This window comes from Lagenorhynchus albirostris, chromosome 3 (genome assembly GCF_949774975.1).
Source record: "Lagenorhynchus albirostris chromosome 3, mLagAlb1.1, whole genome shotgun sequence".
Lineage (NCBI taxonomy): Eukaryota > Metazoa > Chordata > Mammalia > Artiodactyla > Delphinidae > Lagenorhynchus > Lagenorhynchus albirostris.
The window spans coordinates 49,178,847-49,201,308 of NC_083097.1; the positions used below are offsets into that span (position 1 = coordinate 49,178,847).

The 22,462-nt window shown below is 36.1% G+C and overlaps 1 protein-coding gene and 1 pseudogene across 1 annotated transcript in view; one reads left to right on the forward strand and one right to left on the reverse strand.

Annotated features, from left to right (window-relative positions):
- IPO11 (importin 11) overlaps nt 1-22,462 on the forward strand; it is a 216,112-nt gene that overhangs the window by 134,349 nt on the left and 59,301 nt on the right. Inside the window, exon 27 of the mRNA XM_060142999.1 lies at nt 8,155-8,276. Coding sequence (XP_059998982.1) covers nt 8,155-8,276 — 122 coding nt within the window. The remainder of the gene's footprint in view (nt 1-8,154; nt 8,277-22,462) is intronic.
- Nucleotides 14,213-15,613, reverse strand: LOC132517877 (mitochondrial nicotinamide adenine dinucleotide transporter SLC25A51-like; annotated as a pseudogene).

The following is a 22,462-nucleotide window of genomic DNA, read 5'->3' on the forward strand; positions in this document are numbered from 1 at the left end:
CTAACATGTATTTACTGAAATGAGAAAACGGCTTTTTGAAATATTTATATAGATTACTTAAAATGAGAAATTCATGACTTTGAAAATATTTAATGATGTTTATTGAACTCATATAGCTAGGTGAAACAATATTTGAAATAATAAATATGGTGTTTAAGAAAAATATTTCAGTAAGAAATATTTAACTGAAAACCTCATTGCCAGTGTCTCTCTAGGGAGAAGTTGTATATAGTTTCAGTCAAAACTAAAAAAACATTTTCCACATATTTGGTTCTAAGTCACTAAATTTAATCATATGCAATGAGGGATGTAAATCAAACAAATCAGAAAGCTTTTCTTAATAAATTTCATGTTTACTGTCATACTGATTAAGCATCAGAGAAACATAAATAATATACCTGCAAATCAGGAATTGAATTATGAAATTGGAAGAATATTAACCCTGCAGTTTTACTTTTTCATTTCTCCCTCATATGTACTAATGCTATTAAGCAAATGTTGATAGTTTTCTTGCAATATATGAAAGCTGAGATGTTCAAAACTACTCTGATGTAGTCAAATCCTAAACATGTGTCAACATTTCCACAGATAGTTTTGGGCACATCACCAGATCATTTCTTCAAAGAAGTACTTGACACAAAAAAATTAACTCAGAATGAATCATTGATCAAAAAAACTAAAACTATAAAAGCTTCCAGAAGAAAACATAGGAAAAAGATATCAATTTATTTTATACACATGCACATGAAACAGTAATTTCTAAATCATTTGCTGATATTTAAAAATTGTAAATATGATTCTTTATTTGATGCTGTTCACACTAGCTGAATAATACTCTAGTTTGAGTCAAGATTTTACATAAAAAAATGACATCAAATATTTTCAACAATTTCCTCCCTAAGTATTAGTCACTAGCCAACCTGTAGTCTCAAAAAGTAGTAATTTGTCTTAATGTTTCTAGTCATGAATCACCTCTCATCTTATATTAAACTAAATGCAGTTCTATTCAGCGCTTTTCTAGCTCTTCTAAATGCTGTTTGGGATATTTAGAGATATTTAGACTTCATCCAAAAGTCATATTTGTTTATCCAAAAGTCATATTAATTGGTTTAATTTTATTTCATTTTCAGTGAGCTGAGCTTTACAACTATCATTAGCCAAGTTTAGGATACAGTAAATGAAAGAACCTAAAGATTCAATATATTTTTCATCTGTCATCAAACAGGGGGGCGGTCACATAATTACACAATTTTTCTTATAATTAATACTTCGTTTTGGTTGAATGATAGTTCACATTTCTTAATTTTCATAATATCTTTCACTTTCATAATTTTTTCTTTTATATGGTCAATTACAAAAAAGTGATTTAACGTATCTATCACAGATCTCTCAGCTTTAATATCCAAAATATTTGCAGTAGAATGAGCAGAATTCTAACAGATTTGATATATCAATACTTCCATTCATTATGATACTGGGAGCCCTACCAGTGCAACAAGGCAATAAGAAGACAAATAAAAGCATACAGATAGGAAAGGAATAAGTAAAACTGACTCACTTTGCAAACAACATGATTGTATATTACAGTCTCCAGTAAAACTACTGCTAAATTTACTAAGGTCATGGGTTACTTGGTCAATATGTAAAAAACAATTTTATTTCTCTTCACTACCAGTGAACAACTGGAAACTGAAATTCTCAAAACACGATTTACAATAACATTCAAACCTAGAAATATTTAGGATACAGTTAACAAAATGTGTGTAAGACAGGTACAGTAAAAACTACTAAACATTGCTGAGAATATTAAAAAACATCTCAGTAAATGTATATGTATGCTCATGGATTAGATGATTCGTTATTGCTAAGATAAAAATTTTCCCTAAAAAATTTTTTTTTTTGGTAGAAATTGGCAGGCTAATTCTAAAATTTATATAGAAATGTAATGGACCTAGAATAGCCAAACCTACTTTAAACAAGAACAAAGTTGAAGAATATATAATACTATCTGATTTCAAGACCTATTATAAACTTATATATACTAACCAAGAAAGTGGGATAGCATGAAAATAAACATTTAGGTCAATGAAACAGAAATGAGTTGGAAAATAGGTGCACACATTAATGGTCAGTTTATTTTTGACAAATGTACCAAGGAAATTTAATGCAAAAAAGACAAGTCTTTTATTTATTTATTTATTTTATTTTATTTATTTTTTTTGGCTGCGTTGGGTGTTAGTTGCGGCACGCGGGGTCTTCCTTGAGGCCGCTTGCAGGATCTTTCATTGTGGCGCGGGCTTCTCTCTAGTTGTGGCATGTGGGTTTTCTTTCTCTAGTTGTGGCGCGTGGGCTCTGTAGTTGCAGCACGCAGGCTCTCGTTGAGGTGTGCAAGCTCAGTAGTTGTGGCACGCAAGCTCAGTTGTTGTGGCGCGTGGGCTTAGTTGCCTCATGGCATGTGGGATCTTAGTTCCCTGACCAGGGATCGAACCCGAGTCCCCTGCATTGGAAGGCAGATTCTTTACTACTGGACCACCAGGAAAGTCCAGAAAAAGACAAGTCTTTTAGATGAATCAAGGTAGATTGACCTATAACATGCAAACATATATGTGTATACATATGTATTTATTTATGTGTATATGTGTGTAACTATATACGTGTTTTATATTTGTATAACATAAACCTCATTGGAGGGCACAGTAACTTCCTGTTTTGGTTTTAGGTGACACACTCATTCACACATTCCTTGAAATTCTTCCCTTCTTTAGGTTCCAGGACACTGTAAGTTAATTTCCCATTGATTTCCTTCTTGGTCTCATGGGTTTCACTTCCTAGTAAACCATAAGCATATTCTAAGACTTAGTCACTGACTCTGCTTATCTGCAGCCACAGTCACTCCTTTAAGGGAGGCCAACTCTGACCTTTTCCTTACAATCCAGTCCCAGTATCTTTACGTCAAGGTCTTCTGTCTTCTTTGAGCACTCAGTGTCCTCTGACATTTCTTCTTTTGTGTGTCCATTATGCTTAATCTGTATTTCTCTCTCATTTATTCAAAAGTTTTCTCATCTTTTATTGTAGAACAGCTCTCTCACCTCCATCCTTTTTTCCTGTCGCCTTAGTTTATTTAAGGGCCTGGGCCAGTTATCTCAAAGAACTTTGAGCCCTGTCCTGGTATCATTTAACTTATTCCTTCATCCCCTGTATTTTTGTAAGCCATGTTAAATCCATCTTCTTTTCACCTCCATTGCTGCTGCCATAGCCCAAGTGCTTTTCTCGTGACTGGAATATTACCATAACCTCTAATATTGGACTTCCTCCAGTCCCTCTTCTACAGGTCAGCTGAATGGTCTTGCAGATTGAATTACAGAATTGCTTACTTGTTTGTCTTCTCCATTTGACTGTGAACTCCACGGTCACAAAGCTAGGAGATGGTAGAGTTGGGGAGATGTACCATATTTTTCTTTTCATGGCTTCATCTGTATAGAGGGGTACATATCTCAGTTGGTGATGAAAGTTCTGGAGGCTCAGAAGTCCAAGATCAGGGTGCCAGCGTGGTTGGATTCTGCCATTTCCTGAATTGTAACCTGCTGACCTTTCACTGAGTCCTCATGTGGTGGAAAGGCAGAAATTATTAAAATGGTTTGATAACGATTTGTGCTACAAAGCTTGTTAGACAGTGTTAAAATATCAATTTGTATAAAAAATAAGAAAGATTATATTAAAAATTTTAAATTTATAGTTACTTTCTGATTTTTAAATATTTTCATTTTACTTCAAGTGATTGTTAGTAGCAGCATTATTTGAATCTGGAAATGAGTCACCTAGCATAGTATGTATTTGCATGAATGGAGAAGATCTGAAAATATAGCTTTACTTGTTATTAGACCTTAAAGGAAATTTGCCTGTGTGCTATCCTGTGCTTAACACCATCTTTCTACCCAAAATAATATGCTTTGCTAATCCAGGGCAGACTAACTTATGGATAGTTCTTTAGGTGCTGTGCATTTAAGAGTCATCATGTGATCAATCAACTATACTCCAATATAAAATAAAAATTAAATTTAAAAATAAATAAAAGTCATGTGGAAAATTTTCTGAAATGTCCTATGTTTCTCTATTATCGCAAATGTCTTAGGTTTACATTTAAAAAAATACACGAGAGTAGGCCACCACCTCCATTGTGTTAAACATCAAAATATACAGAAATAATGACCTGTGGCTGGTGCTGTTACTATTTCAACCCTTTGACAATATGAAGGATTGAAGAGAGATGTTATAGGTTCAGACTTATTTCTCTCACTGTATTTAGAGCACTGGCTTTTCATGGAACACTTCTTTTTTCACTTTTCAATGTGAAGAAGAAATGTTTTTCACGAAGAATTTGACCAAAAATTGTCAAGCCATCATGTTTGAGTCTAGAGACTACGGAAATGAAAGAAAATGAAATATTATTGTAGTTCAAATGGCTACTTTTGACTGTGAGCACAGTTTTAAAGAACATCAGAATCAAATAGGACTAGGAAAATGAGTTCCAGTAAATCCAGATAGCTTTGAAGCAAGCAAGGATTTTGCAGAAAGGTTTGTCTCTTCTAAACACTTGAAAACAGTTGTCAGATAGTAGAGAAAACCAAGTTAATTAAGAGTGATTTAATATCTTTAGGAAAGAAGTTGGGTTCATTGCAGAAGTCACCATTAGAACAGTTCCACCTCTAAGCATTTGCTAGTCAGAGTCTTTCAGAGTCATTTTTTATATTGAATGAAGAAAACTTTTTAGACTGATAACGTAATTTAGAATTTAGAGCCTTAGGGTATTGAAGAATGGTACTTTTGCTGTAGGGAAATTTGCTAGAAAATGACAGTATTTGTAGACCCTTTTTCTCTTTAGGCTTCCTCTTTCTTCTGAGGGATAGCATCTATCTTGGTTTAAACAAGTGTTGTGGAATTCAGGATGGGAAAACAGGCTTTTGGGATGAGGGTGTTTCGCCATTCAGCGTCCTGATTTTTATTTAAGTCATCTGTTTAATTTGTTTCTCACCTTGCCTTCCCCCTGTTCTTGATGCCTTGAGTTGGAGCTTCTTGGATTTTATTTTTGCAGATACTGTATCTTTGGACTCCTTTAGGAGTGGGGAAAGCAATCTAGAAGGTTCTAAGTGTTCTTTATACAGATTCCCAGCTAGTTTTCCTGTTTTGAGCTCTGTGCCTCACCTCTGTCTTCTTTGTGGCCTGATGATTGCAAGGTTCTGAAAACCAAGTCTGTTTGCATTAGATTATTATTCCTCTGGCAGGCAGTTTGGTTCCAGGCTTTTCTGTTCGGCCAAGTCACTTACCACTCTTTCATTCACCTGCCATCTTCCAAAAACTTGTAGCCATCTTTACCCATGTAGTTTCTCCTCTTTTATAGACCCTGGGGGGTTATTTGTTTGCTTTTTATATTTCTTTACTCTCATTTTAGTGGGATTTCAGAGGGAGCCAGCAAATGCATATGTTCAAAGCTAAAATTGTTTTCACAATGTCAGTATGCTTCTAGGGTAAATAACTTTTTTATAAAGATGCAATAAGGTGTGTGCAGCTGCGTAATTGGAGTAATATTATCTGTTTATCTTTCTATAAAACTAAGACTGAACTCAACTATTCCTTAAGTATTTCCTTGTTTTCTAGAAACATTGTCATCTTACTCTTTCTGGCAATATCCCTTAATTTAGACTTTATAAATTTGGGGGGAGGAGTGAAACATTTTGTTAACTTCAGTTCTACAAGGTAAGAAGATGACTTTCCTCAGGACCTGCTACTTTGATTATAAGACTTTTTCTTTAATCAGTCCTAAGTGTTTGACTTGAAACAGCACACATCTTCCTAATACTAGAGAGATTGAAGGTACTTTTTTGTTTCCACACAATGAATGTTTCATGAAATTTTATGTAAAAGTGACATTTTATTGCTTGAATAGCAACTGGTATGAAGGTTAGACTAAGAAGATAACATTTGGAGAGAGAAATAAAAAAAGATCGCCATTTGCATAAACATATTATTCTGTTCCTACAGGGAATATAATTATATAAAATTACTTAATTCTTATAGACAACATTTATAACTCATATTCTTTAAAGTTGTAAAAATGATGGAACCAGTCAGAAATAAAATTCTGTCTTTCTATAGTAGATACTTATTTAATCGTGGTATCTTCAGCATGATCCACCAGGGTAGATTTTAGCATACATTATCAAAGAAAAATCTCATCATCTTTTTATTATGCTGCCTAAGAAATACCTTGATTTTAGAAATTAGTTCTCTGAAATACTGCAGAATTCTTTTTTTGCTTTATGATTCGCTATAAATGGTCATCAACATATGTTACAGTTGTCTTGTTTCTATGTTTTGTTATGTGCTGTTGTTAAATATTTTTATAATAGAGGAAATAAATGTAAGTTATAAGTAAATAAAATTAGACCATAGAGATACTTGTCTTTGCTGATTGCATCTTCATTTCAACCACATATATTACTATAGCTTTAGTTGTATATATTACATTTTAATAACTGGATATTTGCTTTTGTATGGTTATGCTTTATTTTTTAAATCTTGCTTACTAGATATTAATTGCAGTAAGTCTATAAAATATCTGAGCCATTTGTTTCCAAATTAAGTACAAATTGAAGACACATGGTATAAATCAGCAGTTACTGGACTGTATTGCTTCATTGTGCCCTTAATATGTTAGTAATATTTTCACAATGCCTCTAGGCTAAAAGAAATATAAATAGCTAACTGTTCCTTTTATTAAGTAGTTAGATCCAAACAAATTAATTTGTATTCACGTCCTAATAACTTACTATCTATTGAAAATTATACACAAAAATCTAAAGAATAATATCTTTGTTTCATTCTTAAATAAACACAATTACTGATTAATGGAATGTGTATGCCTATTGGGCAACACCCAAGTTCTTAAACCTTAGAATCATGTTGGATACCTCCACTTTCATCTTCTGTTCTACCTTGATTTTTTGGTAGTACTTTGCAAAGATATGAAGTCATCAAAAGGAGTGTAATGTTAAAACTGGGAACTATCTTGAACTAGTAGTTTTTGCAGTATCTGACGGATGTCGTTAGGTTTCTCTGAATAATTTTAAATATTTTGTGAGTTTACTGTGGCATCTTGGGATGCACACAGTTTGGGGAACTCAAGTATAAATAATTGCCTTAAACTAATAAGTGTTTCCTTGACTGTTTATTATTTTTCAGAATGTGTTGGAAAAAAAATGTGTTGAAACATTTTTTGGAAACAAATGTAGAAGCACAAAAGTAGGAAAGTATGGGAATTCAAGGTTGATCTTATATTACTAAAATCCATGAAATACAGATTTTAATATTAAATGCATTCTTTAAAAGGTGCAAGAAGTGTACAGGTGTTTATAAGCAAACCCTGGGACCCACTTTCAGTATACATGATGAGTATACTTGGTCCTGTTTTACTTTATAGATTCTTACTGTATCAGTTAGGGGTTTTCAGAAAAATAGAACCAGTTCTGTATATATGGAAAGACAGAGAGAGAGATTGAGAGAATATACACATGTAGAGGCGCACATACACAAGAAGGGGGGTGGATTTTAAGGAATTGGCTCATATGATTGCAGGGACTAGCAATTTCTAATTTTGTAGGGCAGGCTGCAAATGAAAACTCAGGCAGGATTTCTATGTTACAGTTTTGAGGCAGGGTTTCTTCTTTCTAGGAAACCTTAGTTTTTGCTCTTGAGGCTTTCAACTGATTGAATGAAGCCTAACCCACATTATCTAGGGTAATCTCCTTTACTTAAAGTCAGCTCATTGTAAATGTTAATCTTATCTGCAAAATACTTTCATGGCAACATCTAGACTAGTATTTGACCAAACAACTGGACCCTTAGCCTAGATGAGTTGAATAAGTCTCTTTGGCTCTCAGAGTTAATTGGCTCTCAAGATTAATTAGAGTCGTTTTCTGGTTTTGCTCAAATTATTTTTTTCCAGCTCAAGGCTTGCCCCAAATTCTTATATTCCAATTCTCTGGTTTGCTGGAATTGAACTTTAGCCATTCCTTATGAGGTTTTAGCCTTTAACAGTACTTATCCACAAGTAAATAGCATTTCAAATATTTGAGATGCCTCCTGGTCTTTTTTCAGATGGACCAGCTTTTGGGAAATATGATTGAAATGTGGGTTGATCGCATGGACAATATTACCCAGCCTGAAAGAAGAAAACTTTCGGCTTTGGCTTTGCTTTCTCTTCTGCCATCTGATAATAGGTGAGGAAATGTTTTCTTAAAATCTGTTTTGTTAAAGCATCAAAATGTTAGCACTGTTTTGGCCATTGGTATTGCTGTATGTTGCTGGCAGTGCTCTTTTATGCATATGTATGCTAATTTTGTTAGTAGATAATGATGTGGCAAGTGTTGGTCTAGATCTAAAGAGATGTGCATGGAGTGGTGGGCACTGCTATTTAACTTGGTTATGTTCATTTTACCAATTTCATTTTTGTCTGAATTCCCAATTTTTAAAATAACCAGATTTTGTTAGACTTATTTTAGGTCCTCTTTTTATATGAATATATTAAATATATAATATTTCAATGTCAGTAGCACTTCATAAAATATATTATCCTCTTGGTAATTCAAAAGTTTGTTACATAATTTTGTTGTTATTTATTTTGGATTATCTCTAAAGAAGCTTACAAGTTATTGTTTTCTCCTTTCTTAGATGAAGTCATTATATTATACTTTACAGTAAAGCTTTGTTAAAATTCTCATTTCCAAAAGCAAATACAAAATGCTTTGATTTTGGACATTTTTCGAAGAGTATCTTGGTTTTGCTTTTTTTTTTGCCTTTATCCCTGTTTTTGTTTGGCATTATATGCTTTTTTTGGGCTACTTTTAATTTTAAAGGCATAAAAGCAGGCCTTTTAAGACTTGATACTGTGTGAGAAGAATGATATATCTTTTTGTCTTAGGGAATTTTTAGAGCACATTTATCCTAGTGATAAATTAGTGAAATAAGTGCAGTTAGCTTTAGAAATTCTTCTTAAAAATTTATTATTTATTTCTGGTATGGTAATTTGGATTAAGAACACAGGTAATTGTTTAGTCCTAACACCATAACAATAGATAATAATTTTTGAGCACTTACTGTTAGCCAAAAACTGGGTTTGCCTCTTGGTGGGTGTGGAGCCAAAAGGTAGAACCAAGTCAAAGACTGGGAGAAGGAAGGATTTATTACTTGCAACAAGTAAGAAGAGCACTGGGGATCTTTCCCAATGGAGTGTTTCCATGAACAGCAAAATTTGGGAAGTTTTAAGCTAAGAGTACATGCATATTTGTGAAGGTGCTTGGGTGTTTGACAGAGTCCAAGCTTTGGTTGATTGAAGTCATGGGGGTCAGTGAAGGTCATCATCATCCCTTATGTTCCAGTTGATCTGGAGGTTGAGTGGCTAGGAGGTTTAAATTCTGCAGAACTGCTCAAGAGTGCTTCATGCTAGTCTTTACTATTGAAACAGAACTGTGAGTTTTTACAACTAATTTGTTATCTTTGCTCTTGCTACTTCTCTTGCTTGATAACAGTTTGTTCTTTTGTTTCCTTAAGATCATTATTACCAAGTGCTGCTCAAGGTTAAGCATTGTGGCCAGGCTTAGATCACAGAATGACTTAGGGCAAAAATGGCTTCTCTTATGTCAAAGCCATGCCTGATTCTCTTTCTCTGGAGACCCCCTACCTTATGTGCTTACATTATCATATGCATTATACTTTTCTGAGTACTTTACATTTATATCTCATTTAATTTTTAAACTGTCCTCAGTTAGAGGCATGATTGTCTTCTTTTTATAGAGCAAAGAAATAACTTAATGTTAAATGACTTGCCTAGGATCTGGCAAGTGACATGTCATAGGGCAAAGTTTGACCTTGGGCAGCTTGATGCCAGAGCTTGCTCTTTGAACTACCAGGTGTGCTGCTTCCCAGGTGGATGTACAGAAGACGAACATTATTTCCTCACTGTGAAGCTGAGTGGCGTCTTATTTATTTTTGGAAACCAAATTGAAGTTACCAACATTTTAACTTACTGCTCTTTTCTTTTCTCTTAGTGGAAATACACTGACTAGAGATTTATTCAGGCCTTTAAAATGGAAATGTTAAAGAACCTGTTCTTTGGCAGTAGTCAACACTGTAAACATTTGCTCAGTAAATTAATGGATGGAAAAAAAGTATTAAGGTTAATAGAACATGTTAGAGTTTTCTGTAACATAAAGTACTGAGATTATTGAGGGAAAACTTGAAATGACACAGATTAAAAAGTGAGAAAGAGGGACTTCCCTGGTGGCACAGTGGTTGAGAGTCCGCCTGCCGATGCAGGGGACATGGGTTCGTGCCCCGGTCCGGGAGGATCCCACATGCTGCAGAGCGGCTGGGCCCGTGAGCCATGGCCGCTCATCCTGCGCGTCCGGAGCCTGTGCTCCGCAGCGGGAGAGGCCACAACAGTGAGAGGCCCGCCTACCGCAAAAAAAAAAAAAAAAAGTGAGGATACCTAATTGTATCTAAAGCATATACGTTTTACACTTTTTATGATAATACTGTTGCCTTCAATATTTAATTTTATGTGTGTGATTCAAAAACATTTTTGATACTTAAGTTGTGGAAATAGTTGGGTTCTGTAAAGAAAATAAAAAAGGCTTCTATAAGTCTAAAAGAATACTTAGACTGGGGCTCATGTCAGTCTGCATAAATTGAGGGACAGAATTTTATTAAGGCTTGAAATTTTCTTAAGCATTAAATTTTCAAATTAAAAAATATGATATCACTTATATGTGGCATCTAAAAAAATGATACAAATGAACTTATTTACAAAACAGAAATAGACTCACAGACACAGAAAGCAAACTTATGGTGGGGGTAAATTAGGAGTTGGAGATTAACATACACACTACTGTATATAAAATAAGCAACAGGGATTTACAGTATGGCACAGGGAATTATATTCAATATCATGTAATAATCTATAATGGAAAAGAATCTGAAAAAAATATGTATGTAATCTCTTTGCTATACACTAAAAACTAACACATCGTAAATTATACTTCAATAGAAAAATAAATTTAAAAGTTTTAAAGAAGAAAGTAAAAATTGTGAAGAGATAGCTTTGTGAATGGGAAAATCAGATCTTATTTATGTTTTTAAAATGAAGTATTGAAAAATCTATTGGGCAGTAGTGAATTCATGTCATTTTAAGTACCAAGAAAGTCTTGAATAATGTAATAGAATTTTAAAGAACAATGATTTAACTTTATAGTCCTTAATGGATTAATGACTAAAGAAGCATTGATAGCTACAGAAAATGTGACCATCTGAAAAGCAACCAAAAAAACTTAAGTTTGCCACGTTATCATTGGCCCATGACATAACTTAGGAAAATTTATGGTCACATGCTCTAGTGGAAGGTAATGTTGACGTTTAGGTCAGCAGTTTTATCACCTTTCTTCTACTTATAGGTACATAGTTGATGGAGTTTGGGGAAATTTTTTCCCCCATCCACATCCCCAGTGATATTTCTTGGTTAACCTCCTACATAATAGTAATTTCCTCTTCCTGTGTTTCTTTAGACTTTGCAATGTAACATTTCCTTTGCCTGAAATAAGCAGGTCTAGAGAATAATGTATTGATAATGATATTTTGAATCAGGCTACCTTGGGAAATGTTATTTTCTTCTTTTTTATTATAATGGATTTTCACATGCAGAAATAACGCTTTTCTAAAACAGTTTCTCAACCATAGTACTATCGACAGTTTGGGGCCAGATGACTTTTTCATATCGGGGCTGCTGTTCATAGCAGCATATTTAGCAGCATCTGTGGCCTCTACCCACTAGATGCCAGTAGAACCTCCCACCTCCAGTTTAGAATCACTGATCTAAAGAATGACCATTTGGGAAACTATTGTATTAAGCTATCTTTTACCATGATCCACGACTTCTGATTCAGAAATGTGTTAAAGACTGTAGGCTTTAGGACCACACTTAAATTCCAGTGCCACTAGTCACTAATGACCATGGCCAAATAACTTGCCTGTGCCTGTTTCCTTGTTTTTGAAATGAGGATACTAATAGTATCGTCCTAATGAGAGTATTATAAAGATTAAATGAGTTTACATATTGAGGTCAAACTGTCTGGATAGATGAGGTTAGCTGTTTTTATTTTATCCCTTTCTTCCTCTCTTTCTCATCCATCCGTCCTTTTACTGCACTGTAAAGTTCTAAAAGCTTAAGTCTCTGTGTACATGCATTAATTTAAATTCAGGACATTTTTAATATATTGAGTATTTGTTTATCTGTTCGTTAATTCATTAAAAATATGCTAACCACATATGTCAAAGGCATGTCACCTTTAGCTTGATGAGCTTTTGTAGTATTCTGCATTGTCACTTAAACTTAAGGATACATGATTTTGTCCATGTCTTCTCCAGACGTTCTTAGTATATCTTCTTGGTCACCTTCTGAACATAGTGCAATCCTTTTTTTTTTTTTTTTCTGTAGTTGTGTAGTACAACTGTCTTGTGTCCTTTTTGTTTTGTAGCTGGAATAATTTCAAGTTTGAATTTTTTCCCTTTCTTAGGGTCCATATTATTTATACATAAAGGGAGTAATATTTTTTCTGCTAATTTTTATATGAAAATAACATTATTTACATATAACTCTTTTAATGTTTTCCTCCAAAGGCATAGATTAAACAAAAACTTTTATAGATGAGAATGAGAATAATCAAACTTTCCTTTGACTCTGTTCTCTGAAATAGCAATTCATTGTCTAACTTAAAAGACACATTTTTATAATGCAGTTCTAATAACTTCAGATGTGAATAAGTGTTCTCTGAGATTAAGCATTTTAAGAATTTTGAATTTTTTGATTTTTTTTTTTTTTTTTAGATTTAAGGAAGTCCCTAATGGGGAATATTTTACTTAAGCTAGTTGAATAATTCAAAAGAGGTTGACAAAGCAGCAGGGTTTTTAGGTATGATGGCTTGCTTTCCAGGTGAAATTACCTTATAATAAAGTCCTCTTGGTATCAGATATACTACACAGGTTTGGGTTGGACACTTAGTACCTCTCCGTAGTTCTCTTCTATCTCAAGAATAGTGTATATTATGATCAGCATTTGGAAATTTATTATTCTGTATAAATTTTCTAAGATAATTTTCTAAGTCATTTTACAGCTTTTAAAACAGGCTAGTAGAATCAAGGTAGTAACAGGTTCCAAAGAGTAGTATTTTGTTATAGTTTAAATATAGCTAAATAAAAGGCAGTTTAAAATTTTTAAATTGTGGATGTGTTGTTTTACCAGAATTATGTTTGGTTTAAACTGACCATTCCTAAGTGAGTATTTAATGTGACAGAATTTTATTTTCATCCTTTAAAGTAGGATGCATCTTTTTTTTTTTTTTTCCGCGGTACACGGGCCTCTCACTGCTGTGGCCTCTCCCATTGCGGAGCACAGGCTCCGGACGCGCAGGCCCAGTGGCCATGGCTCACGGGCCCAGCCGCTCTGCGGCACGTGGGATCCTCCCGGACCGGGGCACGAACCCACGTCCCCCGCATCGGCAGGCGGACACCCAACCACTGCGCCACTAGGATGCATCTTTTACTCCTAGGTCATGTATTCTTATTTAGCATTTTACATTATTTTCTTTTATCTGTAAATTCTTAACCTAATATTTTAGTAGCTTTACTACAGTAAAAATTAGTTCTTAATTTTTTACGTCTTTCACAAGAAAAATGTCTTAGAAACATCTTTTGTGTGTATGTGTGTGGTAACAGCTTGATAAGGATATAATTCACAGACCGTACAATTCACCCATTTAAAGTGTACAGTTCAGTACTCTTTAGCATATCCATAGTGTTGTGCATCCATCATCACAATCAGTTTTAGAACATTTTGTCACCTCCAGAAGGAACCATGTGCTCTTCAGCAGTCCTTATTCACTCATCCCTGTCCCCAGCCTCTCTCTCGCTCTCCCCCCCGCCATTCTTTTTTCCTACTGAAAGTGTCTATTCTGAATTTGTTGGTGCTTAAGGAAAGCAGCTTTGCCCATAATTCATTGTGCCCTGGATTTATGACACCAACTTGTATTTGGCTGATTAGGAATGAGGCCAAAATGCATTTCTCTTGGGTCTCTTCAGTTGATAAGTGGCACTTAACTGATTTCTTTCATATAATCTTTAACAAGAATTCATAAGTTGCATCAGTTATGCCCCAAGAGATGGGCACCTCTGAAAAGATTGTCAGATTCCTGTCCTGTTTTAACCAGAGTTTTTGGAAAACCTTGGGGAAAGATGGAAATTCACCATCAATCTGAGACTGCATTTAAGTTTTTACAATATTAACTGGAAAAAACAAGATTCCAACATGGCACCCTATAGACCTCCACAGATAATATCATTGACCAAACGAGCATTGTGAGTCATTGCCATAGGCAGATGTTCCTTGATGGGACCTCGAAGGGCAAAAAAAGGACGTTGCTGAACCCATTACTGAAAAGAACAGGCACCAGGCCTTGATAAGACTCTCTAATTCCATGGCATTTCAGTGCCTTGAAAGCCTGACAAGTGTAAATTTGTCATGATACTTGTGGTCTTGAAGCAATGTTTGAACTCGTTCCAGTGGTATGAAAATTGCTCTCTGTTATCCCTGCAAGTACTGCTGCCATGCTACCTACCGGTTGCAAACTCTGGAGTACTGATATGCTTAAGGAGAAGGCAAGATAAATCCTCATACAGACCAAACATAAGTGCTAGTGTTGTTGTCTTGTCCATTAATGGGGGAAGGATTCCATGGTGCAAGTTTCGAAATCCATCCCTTCTCAACTGAAGTACTGCATCCTGGGTTTTGATTTCATACAGCTCTTGCCAAGAGGACCTTCCAATGGGAAATGGGATTGCTACATTGTTTTTTTTTAATTAATTAATTTATTTTGGGCTGCATTGGGTCTTCATTGCTGTGCGCAGGCCCTCTCTAGTTGAGGTGAGTGGGGACCACTCTTCGTTGTGGTGTGTGGGCTTCTCATTGTGGTGGCCTCCCTTGTTGCAGAGCACAGGCTCCAGGCGTGTGGGCTCCAGCAGTTGTAGCATGCAGGTTCAGTAGTTGTGACTCGTGGGCTCCAGAGTGCAGGCTCAGCAGTTGAGGCACACAGGCTGAGTTGCTCTGTGGCATGTGGGATCTTCCCGGACCAGGGCTCGAACCCATGTCCCCTGCATTGGCAGATGGATTCTTAACCACTGCGCCACCAGGGAAGCCCAATGATTGCTACATTGTTGAAAGCTACACAGAATCCACACAAGTAATGCTTCATTTCACTAACATTCGCAATATGAGGTGATATATCTTGTTTTTAAAACATTAGGATTGGTGGCCTGTTTTCATGAGCTTCTGAGTTCATCATGTTGCTTAAGATCTTTCTTTGTGAAGGATTTTTTTTTTAACCTGTAACACCATCTGGGCCTGGTATTTTGGGGGATGGTAGCTTTTTGATAACTTTCTCAATTTCTTCCATTGTTACTGGTCTGTTAGGTTCTCTCATCTAGAGTCAGTTTTGGTAACTGGGTTTCCCATTGCCACTGGCGCCGGCTCCATGCCTGGTAGCCCCCGCCTGCAGGTTGGTGAGCCTGCTAGCCAGCACTGGTGCAGGCGCAGACCTTAATCGACCTCAGAGCATGGAGTGGAGCGTCTGAGAGATTATTTCTTTATTACCAGGAATGTTCTCTAAATACTTTGACCAATGAGGCATAAAACTGCTTTATTTTAATTACATTCCAGCTACCTGTTTGCTTTCTAATATCCTAATGTTAATGAGTAGTAGTGGAACAGTATGAGGATAAATGTGGTTTTTGTATTTGCGGGGTAACAGTCAAGTGAAGAGGACAGAAGTTAAAGAATTACAGAACTACAGAATAAAAATGATAACAGTTGACATGGATACTGTGCAGCTGCCAGATTAGGGCATTAATGCAGTACAGAAGGACTTTCCTGAAGAAATGTTTGCTGAGATATGAAGAGGAGAAATTAACTCTAGTTTGTTGAGAGAAATTAACTCTAGTTAATTGAGTTGAGAGAGAATGAGTATTCCAAAAAGGCAGAACAACCTGGGCAAAGGCTCTGTAGCTGGAGGGGTGAGGACACCTTCAGGAAACTGAAAGAAGGCCAGTGTGGCAGCCATTAGAGTGAAGAGAGTAAGAATAATAAAGCTGGAGAGCTAGGCTGAGAATAGAGCATAAATCCTAGGAAAGTAAGGCCTTCAAGGGAGAGTCAGTTTTATTCTCTGAGATGAATCAGGCAGTTACTAATTTTCATCTAGCAATACTGTTACGCATAATTTACTCATTGTAAATTTGCTGCTGCCCAACTTACCACATATTGAAAATGCTAGAATTCAGGTCTTTATGCTAGAATTCAGGTCTTTAATTTTTGATCTAGTGTTTGCTTGCATGTTTGCTGCCAGCATTCATTCTTGGCTTAGTCATTCATTTATTTGTTCAGTAAACATTACGAAATACAGGTGCCTCCATAGTAGACCCTGGGTGCTTTAAAATGTAGGATTTAATATTTTTCAGATACGGCAAGGCCAGCAGATCAGGGACAATTGCCATTGAAGGTTTTTGTTACTTACAGTTCGTTCCCAAGAGGAAGGAGCATACCACACCACAGAGAACCACATGGGGAAACACCAGAGTTGGTCAAGAGATAGAGGGAGAGGGCGAAATGTGGGCAAGAGCCTTTATTGTGGTTTCTGTGGGAAGGGATGCGAAAGCAAGGGTAAGCCGGTTTAGGACTGGCAAGTTTGAGTAATTTTAGTAGGCTACAGGATGTAGGGACTGTCATGAGTTGTCTGGTACCTGGCCCTAGGTTAGTTAGGAGAAGGGAGATAGTGGCATGGAGTGTAAGAGCTTGATAGTTGGAGTAAGAGCTGTGGATCAGTTAGTTTGTGTATGAAATATGTGCTCAAAGGCAGCCATTTTCTATTTCTCGGAATTGGCTAACCCTAAGAGGGCCAGTCTTTCCAGGTCCCATCTGTCAAAGCATCAGCACACAGAAAATAAAAAGGCATAATCAATACACTGAGTATTAATTGTCTCTTGTTCTTAGCACCATGACTAACACATAGTAGGTGCACGGTAAGTTAATTGAATGAATTTAATAAATATTTACACTGTAATTGGGTGTTAGTTTTTCTCCCACTTAAATAACATTTTTTTCTGAACATCTAAAGAATGTTTATGCCTGAAAAATTAAGCTAATTTGATCTCTCAGTTTGTCAGTTCTAGTTGGAAGTAAAGCATACTTTTTGGTCAGTCTTTTAAAAAGTGCACTTTTTTAGGTAATTAGATCATTCTTTAATTTTGTCATATTAACACACCATAAAAAGATGTTCACATTTAGCAGCCCTTTAAGAGGAGTGTTTTTATGTATACTCTGATTTGTAGTATTGTTGCAAATTAGGAGTTCTTCGAATGGGGCTACTTTAGGCATACTTTTAATCTGTTTATTAAAGTCTATATATATATATATATATATATCATTTGGGTTTTCTGTAAGATCTACGGAAGTTTTTGGACAACCCATACACAGTGCGCGTGTGTGTGTATAGTTATACATGCATATATATATATATTTATTTATTTAATACCTGACCAATACCCTTTGCAAAAAAAAAAGTGTGGAATGAATTTAGATGTATTACTTTGAAAAGGATGTGTCATTTAAATTTAAATTGGTCATTTGAGCATTAAATATAGTTTCATAAATTTAGAGAGGAGGGAGTGTGAGATTGTGGGATTTGGAATTGAATTTTTGTTCATACACTTGGGAAGTCACTTGGTTTCTTGGAATATCAGTTTACTGTAATGAATAATAAACAATTTATAGTGTTCTACAATGCTACAGTTAAAAAAATACATGCACAGGTTATACAAAGAGTATAGTTAAAGAAATTCCCAAGGCATTTAATAATAAACATTCAGTAAATGCTGACAATCCTTTTGCATCATTTGTTGTTTCCATGATAATGATGGTTAATTTTGGAATGAAAAGTCATCAGTGAACACATTTGTTTACACATATTATGTGCCATAATTTTTTTAAAAGATGAGAGATTATGAGACATTATTTCTAAAGTGAATTAGTTATGAATTACCTTTTGTTTTCAATAAAGTAGATTAGAGCAATGGGTAATTTCAAACAACAGATTCCTATACATTGTAGAGGTATGATTTTATAAATGGGTTTCCGTAAGTAGGTTGAGATGGCATTGGAAGTCAAGTTGCCACTGAAAAGCTATGCTGTGTATGTGTGTCAAACTCTTGTATCCCCTCTGGAGAAGAGATAGGAGAAGCCAATCTGAGAGGACTGATGGAAAGTATTTTATTCTTTACTTTTTGTGTGTACTTAATAGGCAAGATGATCAAGCCTTGGCTGAGCTATTTCAGTGTGCCATACAGTATTCTAGGTGCAGAATCAGAGTGGCAGAAGGCACCCTTATTATAATTATAATCACCCCTAAAGGTGATTATTCTGCCCTTTAAGTGAATGATCACTCCCTCCTCTTTTCCATCAAATACTTACTGAATGTCTGTGGAATGCTAAATAGTGAGATTACTGTGGGGAAAACGGACATGTCCTTGCATAGTCTAGGGCTTTTGTTTTATGATGTTTGCTCTTATTATTGCTGTTTTTTCCCCTGAAGATTTAACTTGAACTGATTTCTAACCTAGTTAGAACCTAGTATATATCCTAGTATTATCTGATTATATACTAATTTGTGGAAAGGGGCAGTGAGGTGTCAAGGGGGAAATTGTTTAGAATATTTATTTTGCCAGAGTTGACCACACAATGAATAATCCTCCTTGGGTATATTGAATGATGACTATTTCTCTTTCTCTCATTGTTATGTAGGGAAAATAGAAACACGTGAAAGAGTACTTTGAGGATTCAGGACCTCAGCTGTTGAGGTTCTGCTCCTCATCTCCTTGTGAATATGTTTTACTAATGGAATAGATGCTTTTAGATTTCCAAAAGAATAATCTTTGGATTATTAACGTTTTCCTTTGCATCTAACCTAATGCAATTTTCAGTAAGTATTGGTTCAAATCATTTCAGTCTAACTGGGGAAAAACCCCTCTATAATGCAGCTTTTAATCTTATTTTTTTGATTAGGCTATGCACATGTATCTTTTGGTAACAGAAGCTGGAGGGTGTAGACAAGATGGTTTAGGAAGATGGACAGTTGGTGCCATAATTGCATGTTCACTGAGTAGTTTTGTGAAAAATAGAAGTAAATTATTAATTCCTGGGCTTAGTGATTTTTTTATTGAAGGGTTATAATCATTTATAAAACTTTCTTTTTAAAGCCGAACGTCAACTTGTTCTTCTGGCAGGTCCTTTGAAAACCCAGTGTCTCCCCCCACCCAAAAGTTCGGTAGATTTGGAAGTATTTTGAAGTGTTTCTATCCTCTCACCTTAGAATTTGAATGGAAATAGTCCATTTTGGTTTTCATTTCCAATACAAATTCACTTTACCCTTGAAACATACAGCAGAACTAAAGTGCCCCTACCTTTCTTTCTAATATCAAGCCTGGGATACTGATACAACAGACATTCAGCAATATTTTTTAAGTTTCTATCATGTGCCAGGGCACCATGCTGTGCATTCAGTTTACACATTATTATTCAGTGCAACCTGGCTTCTTAGAACAACAACTACATACGTCTTCCATCTCCTGTCCTAGTTGCTTAGGAGAGTTCCTGAATGCTTGTGACTTTGGGACTACACTCTTAATGCTCTCCTCACATCTAGGACCAGCGCCATGTCTACAAATTAGATAAGGGCTTCTGACAAACTTTTGATAATGTGGCAGTCATCTTATAGACCATGGGTAATGTTAACTAATCACCAACCATTGTATGGCATCAAGCTTCTTTTAAACAGATAACCCAAGAAAGCAATACTGTGAGTGAATAGGATTGCTTTGAAGTTTCAGGACCTTAAACTGTTTAATGAGAATAAGAGAAGATTCTGATTGAGAATGAGGTATTGATTGGGTATAGGCCCTGAAGCAAAATAGAAAAATAATCTTTACAGAGTAGCTAGTTTCAACAAGGGGATAAAAACTAAGGAATAGAAAAAGTCCTCTGACTTTTTCTATCATGAATCCTATGTACTTCTGATTTTTCCTGTGTAGGTAAATACTTTCATAGCTTGAGGAGCATCTTACTTTTTGGGATTCTTTTCTTTGGGCTTCTGCTTTTACTCTGAGTCTCAGAGAGAAAAAGACACAGTGTGATGGAGAGGAAAGCTAAATTTAGCTGGAGACGCATGCTCTACCTACTATTTGTGTGACATTGGACCACTTATTCCTCTCTGGGCCTCAGTTTTCTCATATTTCAACAGTGAGGCATTTGAACTAGTACCTGTGGGTCATTATTAGGATAAATTGGAGAATGTATATTTAATGCCTATTAAAGTGTAATGCAAATAATTGCTCAATCGTTATCAAACAGGTCTGGCTGCTCACCACTCAAAAATCAATACTCAAGAGGCAAGTGTTGGTAGAAATAGAAAACATTGCTTTTAACCGGAAAGCTGGCAATCTGGGGGGAAGGCGGCCTTGTGTCCCCAAACCAACTCTGAAGTTTCTGCTTGGCCATGAAAGTTTTTTTTTTGTTTTTTTTTTGTTTTTTTTGCGGTACGCAGGCCTCTCACTGTTGTGGCCTCTCCCGTTGAGGAGCACAGGCTCCAGAACGCGCACTGGCCCAGCCGCTCTGCGGCATGTGGGATCTTCCCAGACCGGGGCACGAACCCATGTCCCCTGCATCGGCAGGTGGACTCTCAACCACTGCGCCACCAGGGAAGCCCGCCATGAAAGTTTTTAAAGAAAAAAAGGGGAGGTAATCTCAGTTCATCATTGAGATTCGGAGTCAGAGTCATCACCATCTTTCCCTGCTTGCCAGCTTGTCGGCTTCTTGTGATCTCTCTTTAGATGCTACCTTGTTCACACAGTTTGCTCATAAGATTACTGAAGGGGAAGCTGGGAAAGAGATCTGGTCATCTGTTAATTATTTATTCTTCATTTCTACTTCTTTGATCTATGGAAAGAACCAACAGGTTAGGCAGGATATTGTGTGATCAAAAGATTTGAAAGCTGTGCTAGGGCTGGAGATGAGTAGAGCATGGGAGTGCCTGGTTTAAGGTTAGTGACAATATAGCTCTGCTAAAGTGACAAAAGGGGCCTCCTGTAGAGAGCACTTTCCTGCCAAAAGCTGCTTACAAAATGATTGTTACTCTATCAGTCATTGCTACTATCTATCAAGTAACGCTGCTACCACTATTTTTTTTTAACATCTTTATTGGGGTATAATTGCTTTACAATGGTGTGTTAGTTTCTGCTTTATAACAAAGTGAATCAGTTATACATATACATATGTTCCCATATGTCTTCCCTCTTGCGTCTCCCTTCCTCCCACCCTCCCTCCCTATCCCACCCCTCCAGGCTGTCACAAAGCACTGAGCCAATATCCCTGTGCCATGCGGCTGCTTCCCACTAGCTATCTACCTTACGTTTGTTAGTGTGTATATGTCCATGACTCTCTCTTGCCCTGTCACAGCTCACCCTTCCCCCTCCCCATATCCTCAAGTCCGTTCTGCAGTAGGTCTGCATCTTTATTCCTGTCTTACCCCTAGGTTCTTCATGACATGCTACCACTATTAATGTTACTACATCAGTCATTTTGACCAAGTGTGTGAAGGTACCATCTTAGGCTTTCCCTCATTTACTCTGAGTCCTTCCCCCATTCAGTCTGTCCAAATGTGACCAATGCCACCATTTGAGGAAAGACTCTTATCTCCCTGCAGCTGTTTCATGCACATCCCTTGGGCACACGTGTGAGCACTTACTCATTATTCTTTTCATTATTGTTGTTGCCTCCATTTCATTTTTCAGGAATTGACAGATATTTCAACCCAGAAAGAAGCTTTTGTTGACTACTCTTTACAAAGTGGTTGTATAGAGTTGACCCTTAGTTTGTATTTGCTACTCTTAACATTCCTCAGTGATGGCCCTTAAACGCCCTTATCTATTATAGACCAGAGAAAAATGTTTGGAATTCAGTCTGTAGGTTGAAGGGAAACTGGAGAAAGAGGGTAGAGGGTAGAGTTTGAGGTAGTTAAAGGTACAGTTTTATTGGCTCACGGTATCATTTGCTCTCCTTTGATATTTCTTTATTTATCTCTCAGTTTTTCATTTGTCAAAACTCTTTCCAATTTCTATGTCTAAAAGTGATTTCTGCCTCCTTGAATTTTTTTGACTGAATCATGCATCTTTTATCTTGGATTACTTGTCTATTTCTACTTTCTGTACTTTACCTCCTGGGGTTTCACAAGTTAGGCCCATGTGTTGAGATAGTGAAGGG